Source organism: Physeter macrocephalus, chromosome 4 (assembly GCF_002837175.3).
Source record: "Physeter macrocephalus isolate SW-GA chromosome 4, ASM283717v5, whole genome shotgun sequence".
NCBI classification, from domain to species: Eukaryota; Metazoa; Chordata; class Mammalia; order Artiodactyla; family Physeteridae; genus Physeter; species Physeter macrocephalus.
This window is the reverse complement of record NC_041217.1, coordinates 33,801,148-33,815,937: the sequence shown is the minus strand read 5'-3', so window position 1 is coordinate 33,815,937 and position 14,790 is coordinate 33,801,148. Positions and strand designations below refer to the sequence as shown.

Below are 14,790 nucleotides of genomic sequence, written 5' to 3'. Positions count from 1 at the left end.
ATGTGTATCTGAATTGATTCATATCCTGCTTAACTTTCACAGTAATAGTATTTGATGGGGTTATTTGATGTGCAGGCTTTTTCTTAGAGGGCTCTAAATACAAAGTTTTTTTTCCAGGGTTATTCTAGCAAAAAGAAGGGATTTTTGTGAGTACTTACAGAAAGCTGTTAAGTCCCTTAATAATTCTTTTTTCCCCTCCATTAGAAGATTGGAGTGAAATTTTTTTTCCTGCCTAAATGTATCCTTAAATTTTCTAATGACTGAGATTTTTTTCTTTTATTTCCTAGTAGTATTCTGATGCCAGAGGCCTCAGGTTTTGGTCTCCTTAGGATAAAAGAACTTGTCAAGCACATGCTAGATTGGATAGTGAGAAGTCTAAACCTAACCTAGTTGGAGTATCTTACATATGAATATATAGCTTACCCCACTGGCCACTTCTACTCTTCAGCCTATTTAAAGTGCTAGATTTAAGGTTACCACATCTTAGATAAGCTATCCATGAATCTTAACTCTCCTTTCATTGATTTTTACCTATTCACACAACAAATGTTTGAAGATCTTCTCTGTTCAAAGCATTATAAGGTCTAGTGAGGAAAGAAAACGATATTCATGAAATTTATCCTTAAGGTAAGTCTAAGAGGAGGAAAGACCAATGTTTAATGCAATGGAAAAAACCTAGCCTGGGGTGGGGAGAGAGGGTCTAATAAAGGCATTTTACTAAAGGATTGAACCCCAGCTCCATTCTTGTCCTTTAAGAATATTTTTCATCACTTTATTCTCTACAGCCAGCTCCATACCACGTATTTGGGCTTAGATTGTGAGATTGGGTCTAATACAAAGCCTCTTTCTAGGATTTCCATTCTTTTCCTGCCAATGTCCAGTTCTTTTTTATTTGGTGACTAGCTTGACCATCTGCTTCAGTAATCAGTACACTAATAAAACTTGTTAGAACATGTATACTCTGCATTTATTTGAAAACTGGAAATAACAAGAGCCAAGTAATTTGATTTTTTTTCCCTCTGGCAGTGGCTATCTTCAATGGACATCAGAACTCTACCTTTTATGTTAAGTCCAGTATTAGTCCAGATGACCAGTTTTTAGTCAGTGGCTCAAGTGATGAAGCTGCCTACATCTGGAAGGTAAGTTACCAAACTTTCCCCACAAAGGTGAGGCTGAAGTATTCTTGCAAATATTTCTTCTGTCCAAGATGAGGTAAGGTTAATGTAAACACATACTTTAACTTTTCTGTATCAGATGTTTAGTAAAAATTGCTTCTTGCCTCTTAATATAGCCAAAACTTCACTCTGATTCTGACAGAAGATATCATACTTTCATGGTCAGCTTCTCAGAAATTGACAATCCATATCCTCCAACAGTTTTACAGATTATCAGGAAGTTGAGAATTCAGAAGACTGGAAAGAATCTTAAGTACTTTGTCCTGCTTCCTGGAAAAACATGCTGTTCTGCCTTTCTGCCCTGTGTTTTCAAACTCTCATTCAAAACACAGTGTTTGGATCCTAGAATCCTACCCCTGAATCACACTTGCAAAAAACAGTCACTCAAAAATATTCATATATTGGGGCTTTCCTGGTGGCGCAGTGGTTGCGCGTCCGCCTGTCGGTGCAGGGGAGCCGGGTTCGCGCCCCGGTCAGGGAGGATCCCGCATGCCGCGGAGCGGCTGGGCCCGTGGGCCGTGGCCGCTGGGCCTGCGCGTCCGGAGCCTGTGCTCTGCGGTGGGAGAGGCCGCGGCAGGGGGAGGCCCGCATACCACAAAAAAAAAAAAAAAAAAAAAAAATATTCATATAATAATTGTGTTGTTTACTCTCCTCTAAGTGGCCAATCTTCAGGCTATTGAAATAGATGTGGTTGCTTTGTCAGTTTTTTATATCTTTAATAGCATTATTTATTCATTCATTTATTTATTTTACAGATTTCCCATTTCTGTTACAGAAATTTATAATTTCTTTTTTTACATTTTAAATAAACTGGTTCTAAAGTGACTACTATAGGCTAAGAAACTTAATGCTGTCAATTTGAAGTCAAGTGGAGAAATTGAAATATAAGTAGCACTTGCTGACCACTGGAAAATGTCTCTTGTGGAATAATTAATTATAGAAATTTCTGAGTTCAGAGAAAGAATAAGAGCATTAAGGCATTGTTTTCCTAGGGCTAGAAATTATTATCTTCCAGATTGCCCTAAATATCATAAACTTCCTTGATATTGGTGAATTGAATGATCAGAGTTCACGCATTTTGGATTTTAGAGTCATAATGTCTAAAACTTCATAGACCTATAGGTTCAATATTATCAAATTCCTTCTCAGGAGGAAATTGTATCATTCTTAGTACTGCCAATCTCTAGAAAGTCATATCTTTAATGCAGGACAGGGGTAGATCCTGTCATGTATGAAGCATAATTCTTCAGCTTAATTTCATCTGGTCCTGAGGGAGGTACTAAAAAATGCTTTTTCTATATACCTCTAGGTTTGCAACTCTAGTTGCAAAAATGCAACACTACCTTATCAAAAGCTTTAGTAACAATAACCTAGATGGTCACAAGGTGGAGATATTGTTCTATCCAAGATGCTTTTGTGTTGACCTTACCTCTTTTTCTTCAAGCACATTTGTTGTATTTTTAAAATGAAAAATTTGCTTATAAAATATACACTTGAGAACCCCCTCTTATGATAAGAGTTTTTACATAGCTTCCTGTCTATAAAATTCTTCTGACTTGAGCTTTAAACTTTATGTGACTAGCACTAATGTTTCTGTCTCATAATCTGGTCTTATGCTGCGTATTTATTGTCTTTCGGTTTTCCCTTTCCCCTTCCCTCACTGTCTTACCTACATTTCCCTTCTCTACTTTGGTTCCCAGCTTAGTTAGAGGATTTTATTCCTACCAAGGTCTGTATCTTTTTAACTTTTTTCTTAAAAACAAAATTTCAGACATACCGAAAAGTATAATAAAGGATTATGCCCAAAAAAAAAACTTTAGGCACTGATCATTTTTTTAAATCATTTAAAATCAGCTTCTTACTTACATATATATACATAATTATATATAATTATATATTATGTATGTGTATATGTATCGTTTTAGTGCCAATTCTTTAATTTATTTGTTTTCTGTGTTTTGTTTTTTTCTTTTTATTGCCAAGCCTTAAAGTTCCTCCCTAGCTGTAGTACAAATGCTTGCTTTTTTTCTTCTTGGTTTCAGGAAATCAGGGTTGAGGGATGCTTCCTCTCTTTAAAGACATGCAGTAAAGATACTTGGCGGTTCATTAGTAACCCATTTTCAGACATCCAATCAGTGGGTATCACACACATGGGTGACCCTTTCTGAATTCTAGGCTGGGTCACATGTCGGTGCTGAATGATGTGGTTCAGACATGATGTTCTCCTGCCTGTCCACACATAACTCAGTGTTCAGGTTCTGATATTTGAGATCCTGGCAAACTTACTGCTCCTAAAATTGAATGTGCCTAGTGAGGTGGCTCAGTTTCTCTTTTCCATGATAAGGAAAGGTGGGAGGGGTGTAGTTTTAAAAAAATTCCACACAAGCTGAGTATTCAGGCTGTTAGGTCAGAATTCTCTCAGGTGTTAGGATTCTCCTATGCCAAAAAAGCCCATGGGCTCAAGAAAACAGGGTGAGAGAAGGGAGTTTTAGATCTCAAGACAGAAGAGAATGGCCTTTTAATCCTCACCACTGGGCAGCAAAGAGGAGATGTAACATAATTAGGCTTTCTGACACTGAGGCCTAAGACTTAAGAATAAAAAGATTTAATATTATGTTATTTTTCTTTTTTAATTTCCTACCCCTTGTCCTACTCTCACCCCTACCCACCTCCCCTTCCCCGGTTCATTTCTGATAGAGCCACTGAATAGTTTTGAAGTGGTTATAAATACACTGATTTGGCACCGTCATTCTACCACTGATTGGCGAAACATTGAGCCTGACACTTTAGGAAGTGTAAATGATCTCATGGCAAAAATGAAGATTAGGTTTGGTTTCTAACTGGGCAGAGTAAGGAGGTTTTTTGAGGAAAAGTGCTGATCTTTTTTGCATGTTCAAGTATACAGAATGTTTTATGAAGTCTGTAGGTTAGAGCCATTTACTTCATAGTTCTGGGAGTTTTAACTTCAGAATTTCTCATGCCTTGAGTTAGTCTTTATTAACAGCTAAAATTTGTAAGAGAGGACAATTTTCTGTGTTTTGACCGTTCCCAGAATGCATAGATGTTTAAATGTCTCTTGGATTTAATAGTCTCCTCTTCCTGTTTGAAAGTAGAGGGAGATTTTTTAAAAATGAAATTATCATTGTGATAATATTTTTATAATAATGAAGTGACAATAAATAAAAACTTATTTGAATAAAAATGAAGGATTTAAAAGTCACCTGAGTTTCGTTAGAAGAAATTAATCTTCTTTGAAGTAGTCACCAAGTATAGTTTACCATACTAGGATAGTCCTCAACTGTGAAAACACTTGTTACTAACGTTCATAAAAACTTGTTGGACATTAGTTCTCATTCCAGCCCACAACATGCCCTTCCCTCCACTTTTTTTTGTTGAATTAGAATTTGTATAATGTAAAATTCACCATTGTAGTCACCTTAAAGTGTACAATTCAGTGATTTTTTTTTCCATATAAAAAAAATTTTTTTTTTTTTTCATTTTTTTTTTTTTTTCACAGTATTGTGCAACCATCCCCACCGTCTCATTCCCAAACATTTTCATCACCCCATACCCTTTAAGAGTCACTTTCAGCTTCTGGCAACTACTAAGCTATGTTCTGTCTCTAGGGATTTGACTATTCTGAACATTTCCTATAAATGATCTTTTATGCCTGGCTTTGCTTTCACTTAATGTTTTCAAGGTTTATCCATGTTGTTGCATGTATCAGTACTTCATTCCTCTTTATGTCTGAATATTCCATTGTATGTATAGACCTTGTTTTACTTATTTATTCATCAGTTGATCGAGATTTAAATTATTCCACTTTTTGGCTTTATGAACAAAGCTACTATGAGCATTCATGTACAGATTTTTGTTTGAACATGTCTTCAGTTCTCCTGGGAGTGTATACCTAAGAGTAGAATTGCTGGGTCATATGGTAATTAATTCTGTGTTTAACTGTTTGAGGAACCTTCCCCTCACTTTTAATGCTGTGTAAAGTGCCTGGCTCATGGTAATCATTTCAATAAATGCTGACTTTTGTTACTATTATTATTCCTGCCTTATTATCAAATTGTAAAAAGTTTTTCTAACAGGTCTACCCTTTGTGGTTTTTTTCTTTTAAATCCTATAGATAAATGCAGAAATATACATACATTCTTTTGGTGGATATTTGTTTTTTCTTAACATTTATTTTAATCTTTGGTATAGACAGTCAGGTTTTCCTAGGTATTTTAATGCCTAGGAAGCTGAGGAAGGGGCAGGATCATGAAATGAAGAGCTAGAAGCAGCAAGCAAGTAAACCAATGGAGTAAAATAATGTGTTGTTACCAGGGAGGGTCAGGAGGACATGAGGATTTCCTCTTCCTTTTAACTTGCTGCTTGCAGTACTCCTTGGGCCTTGGGTAGAGAAACTTTATGGGCCGGGGCCATAAAGAATTTCTGTGACTGCTGAGATAGAGACTATCTTGAAAGTCTTTTCTAAAATATGCTACCTTGTGAAAGAATGAGCTCTTGTTCTCTGTGGCATTGTAGGAGTAGGCAGCAAGTGAGGTCCTTTTAGATCTCAAGAAAAAGCCCAGCAAGGCAAATTAGATTCTGCTCTTTGTCTTCTTCGGCTTTTTGAATCATTACATATGTGCCATTTAACCCAAGAGAGGAGTAGTAATAATTGAGTTGGGTAACCTTATGAAATCAGTGTGTCGAATCTCTTTAACTACAGTCTGAGGAGTCCATTAAGCTTACTTAGTCATTCTCACAAATATTCTTCCCAGAATGCCTCCACTTTCTTCATACAAATGAGCAATGATTCAGAGCCTCAGGAAAATGAAAAGAGAATAATTTCTCTTTTTCAAACACGTGCTAATAATAGCTGTGTGAGTTTGTACTCCATGTTGTGCTGATTAATGCCCATGGCCTCTGATAGGGATTGACAGCTCTTGAATGAGTCAGCTTTCAAACGCACATCACTAATGGCATCCAATGAGGGTGAAAATATTCTTAGTCACATGTGTAGTACTGCACAATGTGACCCTTCTTTATACATTAAAATGTATTAAGATGTGGCAATACTTAACTTGAAAATTCAAGATTTCTTTAAGCAAATGAACTTAAATAAAATTTTAGAGGAATTTTTTTCCAAAAACGATACAAAGTGCCATGTAAAATATAGCTTATACCCCTTCAAAATGAAGGAGTATAACTTTGGACTTTCTTAAAAGTCAGTGAGTCTTCTTTTGGAAGAAAGACTGTCCTCTTGTCCCAAGAGATCTGCTAGCATGTCTCAGGTACCTTCAGGACTTAGTAAGTGCAGCATTCCTAGAAGTAGCTGACTAGAGAAGATCTAAAGTTGTCTAGGCTCCACTTGAAGTGTACTATCTAGCTGCTGAACCTTACCCTTTCAGTCTTGAGTTTTAGTCAAAGTATGTATAGCTAAGTTGTCCTGATTTGAAATAAGACCTGTCCTGGTATCTAAGCTCATATTATTTACTTATTTTGGCTATTTTCATTCTGTTTTCTCAGATTAATGACAAATACTTTCATTGCCCATTGGGACTTTTTCTGAGCTATAAGTAGGCATGTCTAGGAGCTTTTGGTAACAACCCTAAAGCTCTCTAAGGTACAGATATGGAGAGATTCGAAGCCTCTGTCTGGGAGATCTACCACTGCTCTGCTGACTTGTTTTTTTCTTTTTGATGGTGTGATAGGTCTCCATACCCTGGCATCCTCCTACTGTGCTCCTGGGTCATTCTCAAGAGGTCACATCTGTGTGCTGGTGTCCATCAGACTTCACAAAGGTTTGTAGGTGAATCTGTGGTTGGTTTAAAAAGTAGATCACAGGTTTGTAGGTTTTCCCAAGGTTAGCTTGAGAGTGAATACAGACTTTTATGTTTAAATAGACATTTAAAAGATCTAGAGGCCATCCAGGATCTGTATCATCATTAATCACACATATTCTATTTTTTATACCAATAGATAAACTGTATCATGCACTAAAGAATAAGTGGATTTCTTAGTTCCCTAGAGTCATTCCTTTCCTAAACATAGAATTTAAGTTTTTAATGTTAATAAAATTTCATTTTAAAATCGAAGGTAAAAAGAAAATCTAAGGAGAAAACTAGTGTTTCTAACTTTCTACATATTATCAACGTGGTGTATTAAAGGTAACACCTTGACTGTTCTTCACAGTCCAGTTTGCGTTCTCACATGCCTGAAAAATGCTTACTGTGAAGTCTTAACGTGTTAGGCTGTCTGTGACTAAACTAGAGAAGAAGTAGCTCCAAAGTATTTTAGACACTTTGAAAAGAAGAAAATATACTCACTTAAAAAATTTTTTTAATAGTGATACTAAAAACAAGTAAAAAACCTGAAAGGTAGAAATCCCAGAAACATAAACAAACTCCACGTATATGTAGGGATTTCATATAATAGTGGCCCCAGTTCCACTCACTTCTCCAGTCCCCTGCCTTTAGTCTTTGGGTTATTTTGGGTTTGTGGGAAATGTCCCTTCTGTGGAGAGCTCCTTTTCATCTATTATGTTTTGAAGGTTTCTTGCCTATTGTTCCCATCTGTTTTTTTATCTTCCAGAATCTTCTCATGGTCTGATCTACTCGTGGCATCCCTGCTAGCTTTCCAGTACTACTGTGGATTTCCTTTTATTTCTATATCCCTATATAACCATTTCTGTGATGAGCTTCATTATAGACTTTTTTTGAAATCATTGCTTTAATCACCAAAAATTACACCCCAATGGCATTTTCCCTCTAAGAGTCCCTGTGATTTCCAGTGAAACATCTGCTTTTAATGTGGAATTTTATATCTTCATAGAACTTACCGAGATGAATTTTTTTATTATTCAGTTAATTATCATCTTTTTCCATCCATCGTATATTGCCCTTATCTCTTTGCACGGAAAAGACTCAAAGGAAGTAGCAGGGCTGTTTACTCATACCAATTTAATGACCACCTTTTTAAAAGTTTCTTTAAAATAATTTTGTCCCGAGCCTAGAATTAGGAAGATAAAATACCGCTTTAAAAAAAAAAAAAAAAGATTTACACTTTGAAATTGGAAAAACTTGGATTTAAATTCTAGCTCTGCCACTTAATTGTGGTGACCTTGGGCAAATAACTTTATTCCCATTTTGTAGATGAGGTTATTTGAGTATAAGGCTTTTTATATTGTGAGAATTAAATAAGATAAAGAACATAAATTTTCGGACACTCAGATTTAGTAGTTGCTCTGTAAATAATAACTTGTTTATAGACTATAGATTAACTGGCGATTCCAGGCATTTCTTTTGAGCAGTTAAATATGTGTGTCTTCTTTTGGCCTCCCAGTGAGGAAAGGAAAAAGCTGCCAGCCTCTTGGGGACCAAGACTTAAGAGAACGTGTGTTCTTTTTTTTCCTCTCTCTTTAGTTACTGAAATAGAGAAATTATATAAACAAATGCTGGGGAACAGCTCTGGAACCAGTGGCCATTTGCCACAAGCTCTTCAAGCTGGACTTTCTCTGCCATAAAAGGCTTGGGACCAAGATCAGGAATGGTCAGATATTTTTAAAGGGGCAAAGGTTATTTTTAACTTTTTTCAGTCTAGTGAACGTGTCGTTTTCCCAGATTGCTCCTTTACCTATCTGAAAAAGAATCTTAGGGAATGGTTTCATTCTACTTGCCACAGCATACTAGAGTCATGGACTAAATCAGATCTTGGGAATTATCCCATTACTTTAACAATAAGCCAGAACTTGAGGAAGTCAGAGGAAAGTCATACAAATTAAATGTCAGTGACAAACACTGACTGATCTTTTAAGAGAAAGAGTAAAAATGACATCTTAATTTAATTACATGTTTCATAGTTACACAGAAGGTGATAAAGATAATGACTTGCCCAACTTCTTGAGAATAAAATGAAATGAACCTGGTTTTATAGTAGAGCTTTAGGTAGCTAAGAAATGACTGGTCACAAAAGTCATACTAGCCAAATGTATATAAAGAAGAAACTAAAGGATTCACTTCTTTGGAAATCTGGAATGATTCCTGAAAGCAAGGAATGAAAGTATCTGACCTTTCAGATAACATTTTCTATATCCTGTTACCTCAGGCAGAATAATTCTCTAATCATGAGCCCTTAAGACATATCTGCTTTTTACCTTGTTGTGAATCTTTGATTGAAACTTATTAACTCCCTTCCTGGTTCTCTGTAGATTGCTACCTGCTCTGATGACAATACACTGAAAGTCTGGCGCTTGAATAGAGACTTAGAAGAAAAATCAGGAGGAGATAAACTCTCCATAGTGGGCTGGGCCTCTCAGAAGAAGAGAGAGGTGAGAGCTGACCTAGGTAAGGATCCCATGCATTTTTCTAAGTTTTTTAATGGTTTGATCGGTTTAGTTCTATAGTACAGATGCTGAGCTAGATTTGATCTTATTTTGGTATATTTTCAGAGGAAAGCACCATCTCATTGACATTCTTTTTAGTACATATTTTCTGAACACTACTATGTTTATCATCTACACAGGCACTGGAATACACCAGTAGATTTTTTTTTAAGTATTTGTTGAACATCTACTATGTTCTAGGCACTGTTCTAAGTTCCTGGGGATTCTGCAATAAACAAAAGATTCAAAATCCCAAAGATGTAAATGAAGCTTACATATTAGTGTGAGTCAGTAAACAAGTTAAAGAAGTAAAATTTGTCAGATTACAATATGTGGTTAGGGAAAAAGGAAAGAAGGAATGAGAGAATAGCAAAGCATGCTGTTAAAATTTTAAATTAGGTACCCAGGGAGACCTCAATGAAAAGATGATATCTGAGTAAAAAAATTGAAGTAATGAAGTAGTAAGCCATATGGATATTTTAGAGAATGTTCCAGGCAGACAAAACAGCAAATGCAAAGGCCCTGAAGCAGGAGCAGGCCTGGCATATTTTGTGTTCCTCAAAGAGGCTAATGTAGCTGTAGTCCCTGTGGCTAAAGTGGGCAAAAGAGAAGAGGGGAATAGTAGTGGAAAATAAGGTTCTTGTACGATTTTGGCTTTTATTCTGACAGACAAAAAGCTGTTGGAGGGCTTCCCTGGTGGCGCAGCGGTTGCGCGTCCGCCTGCCGATGCAGGGGAACCGGGTTCGCGCCCCGGTCTGGGAGGATCCCACATGCTGCGGAGCGGCTAGGCCCGTGAGCCATGGCCACTGAGCCTGCGCGTCCGGAGCCTGTGCTCTGCAACAGGAGAGGCCACAGCAGAGGGAGGCCCGCATACCACAAAAAAAAAAAAAAAAAAAAAAAGCTGTTGGAGGGTTTTGAATAGAGAAGTGTATGATCTGACTTTTCTTAACTTGATCATTCTAACTTCTGTGTTGAAAACAAATTGTAAGGGGATCAGGGTAAAAGCTGCAAGCCAATTTAAAAACTCATTGAAATAACGCAGGAAGCAATGATGGTGACTTAGACCAAAGAGGTAGCAAATGGTAGGACAAAAAGTCTTCAAAATCTGGATATATTTACATGATGGAGCCAACAGAATGTGCTGTGGGATCAGATGTGGGACATAAGGGAGAGTTATCAAGGATAACTTCAGAATTTTGGGCTTGAGAAGCTAGAAGGGTGGAGTTGCTGTTAACCTATATAGGAATCACTGCAGGAGGAACAGGTTTGGGGGAGGGAACAGCTGGATATGTTGTTTGATATTATTAGACATCTAAATGGGGATGTCAGAGAGGCGGTTAGATGTTTAATTCTGCAATTTAGGGCTGGAGTTGTAAATTTGGGATTCATCATCATATAGGTAAAAGGTAGCTATAGATGGAAAAGATAATAGGTCTGGGGTCTGAGCCTTGGAACATCCTAATATTTAGAAATTGGAGAGGTGAAGGAGCAGGTACAACCTGAGAAGTAAGAGAAAAACCAGGAGAGTATTGTGTAAACTAAGGAGAGAGGGATGAATTTGGTCAGATGTTTTTGGCATGCAATGTAAGATGAAGGCTAAAAACTAATCTTTAGATTTGGCAGTGCGGGCAACCTTAGTGAGAGCAGTTTTTGGTGGCGTATTGGTGGCCTGATTAGTGTTGTTCAGGAGGATGGGAGAAGAGAAGGCTCTTTCAAGGAGTCTTCCTAGAAAGGAAAGAAGAGAGATGAAGTAGCTGAAGGAGGAGGCTGTGTTGAAGTTTGCTTTGGTTTTGTTTTTAATGAGAATATAGCATTTTGTATGTGATTGAAAGGATCCTATAGTGAAGGGGAAAATCGATGCAGGGAAGTTTGCTGGACCAGTGTCCTCGAGTGAGGGGATGATATCTAATATACATGTTGAAGAGTAGTCCTTTGTCAGGGGTGTAGATAGTTCATTCATAGTAACCAGAAGGCAGAAATATAGGCACAGTGAAGGTAGGCAGATAAATGGGATGGTCAGAACTTGTGGAAGTTTCCATCTGTTCTAACAGCTTCTATTTTCTTAGATAAGAATGAGGATCATCAACTGAGAATAAGGATGACGGGTGGAGGTGATAGAGATTTGAGGAGAGAAAAGAAAGTCTGGAATAGTCATATAGAGGATAGAAGAGTAAATGGACCAGGGAAATATGATGTTGGGCATAAGAGTCAACCTAAGGCTAGCACTCATTCATTGAAAGTGAGCAGTCAGCATGGTTGTGCGTCTGCTGCACAGGTACAGGTACACTGTAGGTGGAAAGTTGGTTTTAACCAGTCATATGGTTTGTGGTTTTTTTAAAATTTTTTCAGTAATTTAATATTTTTTTTATTTATTTATTTTTGGCTGCGTTGGGTCTTTGTTGCTGCACGCGGGCTTTCTCTAGTTGCGGTGAGCAGGGGCTACTCTTCGTTGCGGTGCACGGGCTTCTCGTTGTGGTGGCTTCTCTTGTTACGGAGCACGGGCTCTAGGCTCACAGGCTCTAGGCACCCAGGCTTCAGTAGTTGGGGCATGCAGGCTCAGTAGTTGTGGCTCACAGGCTCTAGAGTGCAGCTCAGTAGTTGTGGCGCACAGGCTTAGTTGCTCCGCGGCATGTGGGATCTTCCCGGACCAGGGCTCGAACCTGTGTACCCTGCCTTGGCAGGTGGATTCTTAACCACTGCGCCACCAGGGAAGCCCCTCTGCTGCCTTGTCTTTATATGTATTTTTTGCTCCCAAATTTTGAAAAACAAAAATGAATTATATGAGGAAAAAGCCATCAGCATCGCCACCACTCATGCACAATTTCAGTTAACATTTGAGTTATTTTTTGAGATTTTACTCCCTTATCCATAGAGATTTTCTTGTTAACAGAGTCATAGTTATACTACAGATATATTTGGATTTCTTGAGGATTTTTTTCACTGAACATGATATTCTAAGCACTTTTCATGTTATCTTTTTAGCAAAACATTTTGAATCATCCCCTGGGTAAATGTTCCATAGTTTACCTAGCTATTCTATTGTAGTTGGACATTTTATTTCCAATGTTTTGTGGGAAAAAAAATTTTTCTGAATTTAGGGTCCCCATCTCCCATTAAAATAGATTCCCAGAGGTGGAATTTCTGTGTTTATGACTATAAACATTTTAACATTTTTGATGAAAATTATGTTTCTTTTAACTAGGTGTTTTTGTTTTTTTAAGATTTTTTTGGTGTGGACCATTTTTAAAGTCTTTATTGAATTTGTCACAGTTTTGCCTCTGTTTTATGTTTTGGTTTTTTGTCCACGAGGCATGTGGGATCTTAGCTCCCCAAACAGGGATCGAACCTGCACCCCCCACACTGGAAAGCGAAATCTTAATCACTAGACCACCAGGGAAGTCCCTAACTAGGTGTTTTTAGTGTGTCATTAATTATTCTTAGTTTTGGAAGTCAAGTCACAAAAAAGTTACATATGTTGACCAAATTTGTACCATATTAATAACATTTAGCCATTACTGAGTATTAGCACAGTTGTTCTAAGCACCTATTTGGATTATCTCGTTTAATTCCCCAAACAACCGAAACTGAAGCTCAAGGAACTTAGGCTTGCCTAAGATTACACAGCTGTGAAGTTATAGTAGAATCAGAGTTCAGACCCTTGCAGTCTGATTCTAAGCTCATGCTTGGAAGCACCTTGCAGTACTGCCTCCTTTAACCCAGCACAGCAAAGCGAAGTTCAAACTAAGCCTGGACCAGGAGTTAGACCTAGATTTCTCTGTCTCTGGGTGATGCTAGAGTTAACTCTGAAGAGCACTGCAGAGCAACAACGTGATGCAAGGGCCAAATGCTGGTGCACTGGCCATTTGGCCCTGTAAGCCAACTTCCAGCAATGGATTGGCTGCTGCTAATCACACTGCCGTTTTGAAAATTATGTTCCTATGCTTTCCCAAGCTTCTGATTGCCACCCCAACCCTTCACTGCTGTCCTGGACTGCCTGTCTTCTCTTCTGGCCCTTTTAAGCTAGTAACTAGAAGGCTTTAAATCCCAAGGCATGGCCCCTTTTACTTTGTCCTACTTTTCCCAGTCAGCACCTGCTCTGTTGTTTACTATTCCTTCACTGTTTCAGCCAGAGATTTCATAGCACCGTCAGGGCGAATGGTTCTCTACCTTGTCTGTGCATCATAGCCACTTGTTGAACTTTTTAAAAGTTTGTCTCCAGAAATTGTTCAGTAGGCCTGGGATAGGGGCCAAGTACCTGTATTATTATAAAGCTCCACATTAAGTTCGCTATGCAGCCAGATTGAGAACCTCTGGTCTAAGTATTACTAAGTGACAAAAATGATTATCTTAAAGAGAAGGAAACCTTACCTGTTCTATCTCAAGTGCTTTCTGTAGTCTTTTTTTTTATAACTTTCTTTTTAATTTATTTTTGGCTGTGTTGGGTCTTTGTTGCTGCGCCCGGACTTTCTCTAGTTGTGGCGAGCCGGGGCTGCTCTTCATTGCGGAGCACCGGCTCTAGGCGCGAGGGCTTCAGTAGTTACGGCACACGGGCTCAGTAGTTGTGGCTCTTGGACTCTAGAGCGCAGGCTCAGTAGTTGCGGCACACAGGCTCAGTAGTTGTGGCTCGCAGGCTCTAGAGCAGGCTCAGTAGTCGTGGTGCAAGGGCTTAGTTGCTCCGCAGAATGTGGGATCTTCCCAGACCAGGGCTCGAACCCGTGTCCCCTGCATTGGCAGGTGGATTCTTAACCCCTGCACCACCAGGGAAGTCCCAGTTTATAAGAATTTGCCTGAAGTACTTGTCATTGCCTGTAAACAAGGGACAGGACACATAGAGAAAAGTTCTATCCACTATTTGATTTGCTTTACAGAGAGCGTGCATTGAGTTTCTGAAATGTTCTTTGACATTCTTTGGCTTGTGGAAAATCATAAATTGTAAATGAAGGTGGAAAGTCACATGAGGCCTGATAACAAGTAATTGATGGAATTACTTCTTATGGAGATTAAAACCTATCTCCACTTAATAGATGTGGAAACCGAGGCAGAGGAGGTGAAAGATTGTACCAAGTCACATAGTGATTGTGCCAGATTGTAGACCTGTACGCTCCTTAGTGTGCGGTGCCTCTCTGCCCTGTGCTCAGAAGTATACGCAGAAATGCTAATGGCAGCTTTACTTATGAAAACAAAATATCATTAACAACCCTAATGTCTTACTGTTACCTTAGGATACTTTGTAGCTGTTAA

At 38.3% G+C, this 14,790-nt stretch overlaps 1 protein-coding gene across 2 annotated transcripts in view; it reads left to right on the top strand.

Moving 5' to 3' along the window:
- Window positions 1–14,790, top strand: part of DTL (denticleless E3 ubiquitin protein ligase homolog) — a 41,484-nt gene that overhangs the window by 21,638 nt on the left and 5,056 nt on the right. For both annotated transcript variants that reach the window (XM_007102638.4, XM_007102639.2), the window contains exons 11-13: window positions 1,027–1,139; window positions 6,881–6,970; window positions 9,376–9,511. In XM_007102638.4, the coding sequence (XP_007102700.1) occupies window positions 1,027–1,139; window positions 6,881–6,970; window positions 9,376–9,511 (339 nt within the window). The remainder of the gene's footprint in view (window positions 1–1,026; window positions 1,140–6,880; window positions 6,971–9,375; window positions 9,512–14,790) is intronic.